The 11,729-nt window shown below is 39.5% G+C and overlaps 1 protein-coding gene across 1 annotated transcript in view; it reads right to left on the minus strand.

Annotated features, from left to right (window-relative positions):
• The window catches only part of LOC104463015 (death-associated protein kinase 1-like), a gene marked incomplete at both ends in the record, with an annotated part of 34,879 nt that overhangs the window by 20,092 nt on the left and 3,058 nt on the right, over positions 1-11,729 (minus strand). Inside the window, 2 exons of the mRNA XM_010075186.1 lie at positions 7,292-7,513; positions 9,627-9,652. Of these exons, the coding sequence (XP_010073488.1) occupies positions 7,292-7,513; positions 9,627-9,652 (248 nt within the window). The remainder of the gene's footprint in view (positions 1-7,291; positions 7,514-9,626; positions 9,653-11,729) is intronic.

Below are 11,729 nucleotides of genomic sequence, written 5' to 3' on the forward strand. Positions count from 1 at the left end.
GACAGGTCTGATATTAAGCTGTACCACCACAGGTATACAGAAAACCACATTATCACTGCAAGGCAATGACTTCAAGCAAGTCATAGAGGGTTAATACAGGTCCCACACTCAACATCTTTAACAAGTTTCACTCCCACAATTAATTCACTGCATTCTAGTGCGCCCAGGTCTATCAGCAGAGTCTGCATTCACATATTTCATAACCAGATTATACACTGAGAATCACTAGATGACATTGACTAGACTTCCAGGTATCACAGATCAAGAAATGGGTCAGAACAAGCCAGTAAGGACACTGGCCATGTCTGCTATTGCAGTCTTCAAAAATGTCCTAAAATGTTGTTGGGTTTTCAAGTCTAGCCCTGTGCCTTAGCCAGGACAACACAGTCCCACAGCAAATTTTATTATCCCGTACATTTTATTATCCCATGGTCACCTTCAGAGGTGGAGCCAGAAGCCAGGCAGAAAGCCCCATTCCACCAGTGTACCTATGCATATCCCATCTCATGCACAGGAGCAGTCTTAATCTAGAGGAGAAAGGGCAGACAACTCCATACATGAGCCCCTACAACTCATCTTTCTCAATGTCAACTTCCAACAAGAAGTACACTGGTTCTACCTCCATTACAATGCCCCAGCCTTGTTTCTAAGTTAGCTTTGAGGCTGCGGGTGCACGAACACCCTGTTGAAATCCGGCTGACACCAGATCACTGTGCAGGTTTCCAGAGCCACACAGACTCACTCCCAGTCCGCCTCTGGAGCTCTGCAGAAGGGCCCAGGCAGCAACATCTAATGGGCTGCTGCCAGTCACTGTATGGATAAAGACTGATTGCTTCCAAAAGGGAGAGGCAAGAGGTTCACCAAGCACCAGTGTTTCTTCCTCTAGAACACTTTGGAGTATCTGTATCTAATACCCTCTGGAAGTGCAGAGCTTCTCTGCTTTCAGTTTCTCTGCTAGTAGGAATTACCAGACAGCTTTCTGAGCAGTTCATCTGTGCCATAATACAACTCCAGTCTCCCAGGTGCTAGCAAGTAACTGATGGGCAACAACCTATACCTCTTCAGATTAACAGACAAACTTGATTACAGTCAAGTCACAATTAAGTTCCTTTACAGTTGCAAAGCCTCTATGTTCACTTTCACACACAGTTTTCCCTTAATGCACTAATTCTTTAATGATACTGTATGAAACCTTTTGGTTTACCTTTAAACCAAGTCACAATTTTGCAGTCATAATAGGTTGTTCAAATATCTGGTTCAGTAAAATGAGAATTTATGATTGATGGAGGTCACATCTTAATCCTAAAGGACACGGTACACTACTGACCATGTTATAACACAGAAAGCCATAAGGGCTGAGTAAATATGTTTTCACTGTTATAACATGACTGCATTTTGTAGTGGTTTTGAGTAGCTGAGCACATGTTTTCATAAGTATTTTGTATAAACATTTTCATTAAGATCAAAGCTGGTATGTCTTGCTTCCCTTATACTCTTAGGCAAAGGTGTTAGCTTTCCTGAACTGATACAAGCAAAATAAAGTTTTGGGTCAACTGTACTCTTTCTCATAAACTGCGATCGTGGTAAAAGCATGTGTTTGCAACCCAGATGTCTCCCTCCAGTAAAGAAAATACATCACACCGTTGGCAAAAGGATTTCTGGACAGTGCTTTTGCAAGTTGCCAGACTTCCTTAACTATGAAATGGAACGGATCACCAGATCTCAGAGGAAGTAATTATGGGAACCTACACAGGGAACTTAGAACCAATTAACCTCAAAGTCAGAGTGGTCACCTTGTAATGACTCAGTCACATGGCATGTTGATCACATTGCTCATATTACAATAAGATCTAAATAATAACTAATGACTATCTAAGGATGTCCAATGAAGGGAAAAAAACCACAAACCCCAAAACCTAAGCACAAACCCCTTGTTAGAAGAAACTTAACCTAGTAAGTTGAAGCTTACAAGGTTTAATTTACCTTGCTTAGATTTCAAAACAACATAAACTAGTAAAATAAAAGAATTCCAGAAACAATTTATTCAATTTTTTAAAGAAGATTTTATTTGATAAATTATCTGAATCTTCTCTAATCCAGAACTTTCTTGTGTCAACTTGCAAAAGAAATGTTTTCCTAAGGATTCTGTGGTCAAATGTCTCTTATATGACTCCTTGCGTCATTTCAAAACAGAAGTTGTCAGTCCAACACTAGACTGAAATATTGCTACTTCTGTTTTATTTAAGGTTAAGAGGTTTTACATCCACTTCACTTCACAGCCTTTATGAATAGTACAGTTACCAACCTACTTCTCAGAAGCACAAAGTGTACCAAATATTTTGAAAAAGCAGAACAAAGCCGCCAGCTCATTACGTTACCTACCAGGGCGAACAACATCGTACTTAGTTTTTTCTTTATCTAGCTAGCAGAAAAATCAAGGCATGTAACGGCATCACTACACTTTGTCATTTTCATTTGTCCAGCTTCTATCAAGAGACACCAACTGTCAAAAAATCCTCTCTTTAGTGTGCCTTAATTCTTCAACCATATTGAACAAGCAGCATCGGCTTCAGAACGGCCAGCCAGAAGAACATGGGCACCAAAACCTGGACTAAGATTTAAGCAGTTAAGCCCCACTAAGAGGGAGACCTGAACACTCCTGTTAAACTTTCCTGCACTCAAACATGGCTGGTATTTAGGTTTTTGTCATTAAAGTACCCTAAGTGCCCAGAGACTGGATAACACACATGGTTAGCAACACTTTAGTCCAGCGGAGTGCCTTAGTGTTTTAATCCCGCCTAAGACATACAAATCTAATGTACGAAGAAAATTCAGATTAGCATATAAGAGTGCCCTGCACTTTGCTCAGGGACTGCAGAGCCCAGAAGACAAGTGCTCTCCCTCCAAGATGTACTCAGTACGTTGCAGAGTCACACTGGCTCTAGCTTCTTTCTTCTCAGCCCTGTCAAGCCTCCATTTTTACCTCCCTGTGCACCTATCTGTAGGCCTGCAATTCATAATTTTGAAGCAAAAAGATGGCACAACATCTACAAATTAGTGTTGCAGAGCATGCTTACCTGACATTACATCCCAGAAAGCACCAAAGATTCAATCTTCCTCTCAAAATTCAGTACAAGGCCACCTGAGAACAACTATCTTATGACTTGCAACTAAAATTAACAAAAATCTCGGAGCAATTTCTATCAAAAGACAAATAAAAATTAAATAAAATCTGCATAGACTTCAAGCTCCTCTTCAATGAACACCTCGTGACATCACCAGAATTTTTTATACACAGATCTACCATCCTCTCCTTGCTCTGTTCTGTTTTGGTTAATCTTATGAAAATACCAGTAAGGTGGCAACTCTAAGACACTGGGATGAACAGGATTAAATTTTAAAGAAAGCATACAGGAACTAACTTTTGAAAAAAAGCATAAAACCTAATATTTAACACACAATCACTTGTAAGTTAATGTAATTCCTCTCTTTCTGAGCTAAGACTTTCAAAGCTTTCTTCTTTTTTTGAGTTTTAAAAATAGATATTCATCACTCAGACCTATGCTACATGAACTAACGGTCTTCAATTACATTCTAATTCAGAAATGAAGGTATGTTTTTTGCAGAGAAAAGCATGAATACCTAACTCCATAAAAAGCTTCCCAGTGAAAAAGAGTCGGCTATTGCTATCTAGCTAATTTAAAAGGCAAGATCACCTGCCTTAGTTTTGAGCATTCTAAGGAATTACTACATAATTTAGGATAAGGGTACTTATTCTTTGCAGTTGCACTGAGAAGCCATAACCAAGACTCTAAAAAGCACCACACACTGCGTACATTTTGTAGGTCTGCAGTTTCAATGAAGACATCATGAAGTGGAAGGAAAAACAAAATAGAGACACAGATTACACATCCAAGGCCAGCAAAAGGGTAACCAAGTAGGTGCAAGACGTGCTTGAGGAGGTAAAATAATTATCTCTGTGCAGAGGCATCTGTGTCTCCTAGTCTGTGAAGCCTGACAAAATGAGGGCTTCAGCAGAACCCACTGGAAATAGCTTAGTACTGCTAACATATAACAGAGACTAGTTGCTGCAGCTGGATAGAAAAAAGTACTATAAAGTTCTGACTAATTCAATTGTTTGTGCGATAGGAGAAAAAAAAACCTATTACAGTTTCAAGTTAGATGAGGAAGAGAGACAGTGTCTTCCAGTTAGCATGTAATATGCACAGCATTCCTTGCAAGATGATGACAGAGTCTACAGAGTGGGAATTTCAAAGGTTATTTCCAAATCATGGAGACATTTGCCACTAAGATGTAGAAATATGAAAATATGACCAATTTCTCTAAATACCAAAAGACTGTAATAAAGTAATGTTCTTCACTGCTGAATCTTTTAAGGAGGCATTTCATTTTAAAAGCTGCAAAAATTAAATGTTTTGGAATTTTTTTTTTTGTAGGTCAGTTTCCTGACATAAGGTAGTTGAGAGAAAACCTCCGAAACACCTAAGTGGCTAAAGTTCTTGATACGCAGCTGTTTTGCATTCAGTGTTGCGAGAACCTTGCCACTGCAATAATTAACTGCCTGCATATTTCTGCATATAAATCACCACCTTGAATACTTTGCTGGCTGACGTAACATTTGCTGCAAGGGAATTAAGTGAAAACTTCTATAGTCAGATGCTCACCTCTGAGAAACAGCAGATTGAGAACACAGAAAAATGTTTAGGAAGCTGCATACAAGACTGCAAACCTCTTGCTGAACCAGGAGATAAAGATCAGTAGTGAACAGGCAAGAGACACTGTTGCCCTGAGAACTGTGCACAGCAACATCTGGCGGCCACCGAAAGGGCAGCTGCAGTGCCTTGATGTCTACGGGCTGCAGCTTCTACCAAGAACAGAAACAAAAGATACTTTTCCTCACCGCTGCTTGAGCTACTGTATTTGCTTACTAATATGAAATCAGTGTTTCTTCTGGGTTTTTGTTGTTATGAATGTGTCATACATAGCTGGAATGCTGATTTTTAGTTTCTCTCTAAATTCTAGAAAAATTAAGTTACACAAAATCTTGTCTGTATGTGGTGTACTGTCTCACGTTGCGGTCATAAAAAACAAGACCAGGGAAAAATGCCATCTTCTAATCAAAAGGGAAAATGGTCACTTAGGGTGGATTCTTAGGACAGAAAACAAGTTATTTAACGAGCTTTCGGCTTTATTTCTGTTTGTTTGAAGTTGTCCTGTAGGAACAAAGAATGTCAGGGGAGTAGGCCCCTAGGCAAAATATGAATATTAGAACATTAGAAGAAAGGGATTGCATATTACATTAGAATAAAGGGATTACAATCGCTAAGCATGCGATGAAAATTACAATCTTTTGCCTTTTCAGTAGCTTTGCATAACATCACAGTGATTTTGAGTATTACAAAACTTTACAGCAATTAGTATATTCAGTTTACAAAGAGACTGCTAACATGTCATCTTTTCGACCCTCTAACTAAATGTGTCACCTTCGTGATACCCCCAAAAGTACTTCAACTTGAAAGACTCACAGAACAGTCTGGAAAAGTGAAAAAAAACCTCCAACTGCAAGTATGTGGGATTGTTAACTAGGTAAAACAATTAGCTAAATTGCAATGCCAGTAGTTTGCTGAGCTTCACACTATCAAGCTTAAGAAATATTAACACACATTGTCAGAAGCAACACCTGCTTCCGTTCAATGAACACAAGTGGGTACACACAGATGCACACAGCAATCTTGCTGGCAAAAGAGCTCCTGTCCCATGCAGAAAGCCAGGGGGCAGAACGGCCCCACTCCCCCTACCACCGTGCACGATTACTGAGTCTTCGTCACAGCTTCCAAGTCCAGACACCGGCCTGATTTCATCTGGACAGATTACAGAGCAGAAAGAAAGCACTGGAGAAGCAGCGATACACTGACAGTAGGGTTACAGACAGGAAGAACGTGAGAACCAATATCAAGTAGGGAGAAGAAGCAGCATCACACTCATTTTGCTGTGTATTCACAGCGCATTTAAAGAACTCTGAACAAAAACCCAAATTCTGACAGAAATCTAAGGAAGTTTTATTTCATAGAGGATGACAAATTACCTTTTTTTAAAAAAAAAAAATTGCTTAAATTATCCATAGGTGACCAACTAACGTTAAGTGTCTACTTCTAGAACTGAAAAACCAAACCAAACTACAAGTATTATAGGAAACCACCACATGCTGGACTGGAAGTGTAAAAATATGTTCTAACATAATGAAGCAGTATCATGTATACATACACCATAGAAAAGATGAAACTCCAAAAGCTATTTCCTGGTCTTTTAAAATCTACACTGTAAATCTACACATTACTGAAAGCACGCAACACTAAAGTATCCTTATAAGGTAAGTGGAAATATAATTTACCAAAGCTAGTAAACAGGAAGACACAACCTACATAAGAAAAATCACACGAACAGCCAAAGGAAAAACACAAGGGCTGCCAAGATTCCAATACTAAATCATCTGCTTGCATGAAATACTTATATTAAAGCACATTTAACTGATACACAGCAACTCTGGCAATCATACAGTGTCAGGCATGCAAACTACGTAAATACATGCACATCCCACCAGCAGACACCGCCAAACTGTAACGGGTGAGTAACGCTTAACTTCTAAACTTGCAACCTTTGAGGAACTTGAAGCCAGACTTAAAACAATGCAGAAGTATCCTCTGACAACCTATTTACCTCAATCCATTAGCATGAATCTTGGATGAAAAATAGGAACTAAAACAAGGATATGAAAGTTCAGTTTACATTTCAACAGGACAGAACTGGGAAAATTCTATTCTCTCTTACATGGGTTAGAAAAAGAGAAAAAAAGCATTCAGATACGCTACCTTACTTTACACCAATATAAAAGAGTAAAATCTGCTCAACTAACCTCCACTTAGAACCTCTACTTCCCTCTGTTTTTATCTTTGAAACAGTTTACTTAGCTCCAGGCTATTCTTCTGGATCTATAACATCAACAATGATTAAAGTAACAAGCAGAAAAAAATCCTAAATATGCTGGATTTTTTTTAAACCTCTGCAGGGCATTTACAATGAAAAATATTTGTAGAAATCAAGAAGCTACAACTGACTTAAAAATAAAGAATTCTCAGGCTAATCTCTATCTTGTTTTGGGGCGGTAAGGAACATCCACTGAATCACTGCAATTCTCCAAAAAGTGACTGCGGTTTTTAAACAAACAAAAAAATATTCTGTTATGCCTTCCGAGGTCTCTAGAGCTACTTACAGTTCCAGAATAAGAATGACATCTGTTTTGTTCTCATAAACATCATGCAGTGTGATCACATTAGGATGTCGTATCTCTTTTAGTATGCCGACTTCTCGCTCAATATCTTCCCGGCTCACTCCGCGCCGGCTGGATTTCGTTCTCCGTTTCTTGATGAATTTTGCTGCAAACTGCTGACCAGTGCTTTTCTCACGGCATTTTTTCACTACAGCAAACTGCCCACTGAAAAAAAAAAAAAAGAAAAAAAGGGGGGAGGGGAAGAATGTAGATGAGTGTCTTTAAGAAGTTCAGAGTTAAGAGTAGTCTCCATTTACTATGGTGGGGGAAAACAGCTGTACTTCTGAATTACCAACTCAGCTAAAGTACATTACTGCTTTCTATGCAATCTAGAATAATACCTGAAAAAAACCCCATAGGAGGCAAAAAAGATAAGTTAACATAACTTTTTACATCGCACAAACGTACACACGTAGACATTTCAGCATATCCCTAAGTAGAAGGTAACACCTATGTAGACCACTGGATTTTTGACAAATATGTGCATTGGGGATTACAGGGGAAAAGTAATGGTTTCTGGATTCTCCCTCCATATGCATGTTGAGGATAATTTTTTCTTGTTCTGCAAGAGACACAGTCCTTAGTTTCTTCCAACCTATATGACTTGTCGATTAATATTCACTTTATTCTGTCTTCGAGTTCATTTTTTTATGTTTTTAAAACAATACTGGGTTTCAGAACACTGCTTCGGTCTTTAGTTTTAAAAGCACGGACTAAAACAGTAACATCATTAATTATAGTTATTATATCATCTTAAGTAGGAAGAGTTTGAAGGTGAGAAAAACACCAAAACACTGAGGAACAAAAACCCGTGATTGTGTTAGCTGCTGTTCTAGCAGGTTATCACTGACATATAAGCCTGTTACTGCTAGATGTACATGCTGATTCAGATCAGAAATCTAATGCCGAGTTAAAGCAAGAACAGGATTTCTAGCACTGCTGAGTTTTCCTTTTAAGTTTTCTTCATGTCTTGCTGAGGATTCTCTAGCAATTCTGTTCTTGGTTTGTTTCACTGTACAAAGAATTTGCAAAATTACAGAATGACACCAATGAGAAAATTTTTGAAGTTAGCACGCCCTGTTAATTGAAGAAGTGGCATCCCCTGAAGTAGACTTAGAACAGTGGTTACATCAAACCTAAGCCTAGTAGGCTTGACTATCCATACATGATGTAACATGTAGGCATGCATAATTCCACCCAGTACCTGGAAGAGGAGCTACCCTGTATTAGTGGTTAATTAATTAAAACTGACAGAGAGATCTCTAGGAAGATGCATCACCCACAAAAGGGCATCACATAATGACAAAGTGGCAAGTGGGAATCACTCAAAGCTACTCATCTCATGCATGAACTCAATGCACAATACTGCTTTATTATTGGAGAATGAACTTGTGCCAAATACACCAACAAAGTAATTAAGCAATTAAGGAATGCATGACAGATAGAAGATAACTGATCAGCAACAGTGTTATGCAATAAATGAAGGTAACAAAATGCTGTAAAGGAAAAATAACACTCATAATTTTTTAATTTAGAGGGCTAATCAGTGGAGAATAGTTTACACTGCTGGGTCACCACTGCCACCCATTACTATGCTGACCCCATAGAGAACCCCAAATGAAAAATTGTCTTGAACTGGAACATGCATTTGGGCATGGCTACATGACTGTCACCTGTAGAAGGCAGGGCAGAGATGGATTCCCTCCTGTGAACTCCCAGAAAGGGACTCTAGTAGCCATGACCAGCTGGGGAGCCTTTGAACGCTGCCATGAAGAAATAAGAGAAATAAACTCCAAGAGAAGGAGTCAACAGTCTTTCAAGTTTTGAGGTTTGGTTTTATTCCAATGTTATGATCACCATTCAAGTCTCATTCTTCAGTATTGCTCCTCTTCCTCATTACATATAGGCTGGAAAACCTGCTTCACTTATCTAGACTTGGTCAGCTAGTGCTATCTGAGATGCTCTTGGACACTTAAGACATTCATACACAACTGGCAGATAAGGCACAAGGACATCTGGAAGATCTGTCTCATCCTGAACTGACGGCAGAGGGTTAGGCAAGGTACCCTAAGGTACATCAACCCTCTCTGCTTGGTTCAGTTCAACTCCACAACAGCTCCTCCTGCAAGAGTGGCTCTGGGTTTATCTTCAAGGTCTGAGTAATTTTGCACTGTAGGAGAGCCAGCCAGAGCGGAGCATGCACTTGGCTATTTGCACTGCTATGCAGAAGGGCAAACAAAGCCTTCTGGCCCTTGCTTACAGGGGGGAAAAGCAGCACTTCACTTTCTCCCCCACAATGTGCACCTCTCCACAGAGATATTCAGTTTTATTTAAAAAGCAATCAGGTTTTCAGAAAGCTCACAGTTATAGAGAAACTGCAGTTGGGCAGTAAACAGACGTAGGCATCACCACAACTCTGAACAGCTCCTCAAGCTCACAGACCAGAAGGAAGTAAAAAGACATTGCTTGCCTTTTGGCTACCTGTCTGGCTTTCAGGCTAGTGATGCTCACCTCCTAAGTTTGGCAAAAGCCATTCCTTCATATAAAAAAAAAAAAAAAAAAAAAAACAAAACCCAAAAAAAAAAACCCAAAACCAAACAAAAAAACCTGACAATGCAAACCAAACAAACCCAACAACAAGAACAACAACTCAAAACACTAGAGAGCAAAATTACTTCTAACATCAGCTCTGGAGAGGCTGGGACTGAAAAGTGACTCTGAAGTACATGGTCACACAATACATTTTGATGCCCAAGAAGATTTAACTATAAAAGTTGACTGGGATTAAGAGTTCTTGATGTTTCACTGATAAAGCATGTTATCACTGACTTTAGGAGAATTCTGGTATTTGAATTTCTGATCTTCAGCCCATGAGAGAATTTTTCCTTTAGTGCATCTTCACTGAAGAGAGTAATGCATTTTAGGCTTCTTCCAAAATTAAAAACATTTCTGCAAGTGTTTTTAAACATGTACTGGCTGTGGATCTATAAGCTAAAGAAAGATGACTTTTCCACAGTATTATTCATATTTGAATTACACCATTCCCAAAAGCCACTTCATGTTTCTGAAGCATTTAAGGCCAAGGCTGTTTAATGTTATTTTGGCAATGAGTCAACTATGATGTTACAGCATAAGGCTGACCTACTGAAACAAAGGGGACCAGGTAAGACAAGTAGATCTCCTCACTCCTCTTCTGAGCTATGTAGCTTTATTCTTTCAGTCTTTTTTCTCCAACTACAACCACCTGTTTGAAGGATGTACTGATCTATCACAATTCATTATAAAGGTGTTATCAGAAGACCAATACATTGTTTAAAACGACATTACTTTATAGACTGGTCCTGTCCATAGTTTATTAGGATGTCAGGCTTCAGAAATGTCTGACATTGCTCAAGACTGCAGAAAGTTATCAACTAACAGATATCTAGAACATGTGCCAGTTATACACCAAATAACCTTCTTACTGTTGCCGTTGTGGTATTCAGCACACAACTGCATAATTAGTTGTTTTTTATTAAATGCTGTACATGCAGATCACACTGAAGCTGCCATCAAAGCGGCTATTTAATGCCTGGGATCCCTAAGCCACACCATTTTAAAACTCTCTCTAAACTCCTGTTTTAAAAGCAGAGGAGAGGTGTAAATCAAAGGATATTTACTGGCCTTCCCATAGAACTACAGCTACAAGCTGTTACAGGTCAGCTCTGTATGGGCTAACGCACTTGTATCCAGTAATGTTCTCCCACAGATCCGACAGTTTTGGACCCAGCATTCATTCATGCAGTTTCTTCAAAGCCAGAAAAGCCCTTTAGATTTTTAAGAAGGGTAAAAAAGAAGACCCAGGGAACTACAGGCCAGTCAGTCTCACCTCTGTTCCTGACAAGATCATGGAGCAGATACTCCTGAAGGCTCTAATAAGGCACATGGAAAATGAAGGAGAGGTGACTGGTAACCAGCATGGCTTCACCAAGGGCAAATTGTGCCTGACAAACCTGGTGGCCTTTTATGATGGAGTTACAGCATCGGTGGACAAAGGAAGAGGAACTGACGTCATTTACCTGGACTTGTGCAAAGCATTCGACGCTGTCCCACAAAACATTCTTGTCTCTAAATTGGAAAGACATGGATTTGACAGCTGGACCACACAGTGGATAAGGAATAGGCTGGATGGTTGCACCCAAAGGGTTGTGGTCAATGGCTCAACATCCAGGTGAAGACCGGTGACAAGTGGTGTTCTTCAGGGATCAGTACTGGGAGCGGTGTAGTTTAACATCTTTGTCGTAGACATGGATTGAGTGCATGCTCAGCAAGTTTGCTGACAACAGCAAGCTGTGTGGTGTGGTCGACATACTGGAGGGAAGGGATGCCATCCAGAGGGACC

This window comes from Pterocles gutturalis, unplaced genomic scaffold (genome assembly GCF_000699245.1).
Source record: "Pterocles gutturalis isolate BGI_N339 unplaced genomic scaffold, ASM69924v1 scaffold12222, whole genome shotgun sequence".
Taxonomy (NCBI): domain Eukaryota; kingdom Metazoa; phylum Chordata; class Aves; order Pterocliformes; family Pteroclidae; genus Pterocles; species Pterocles gutturalis.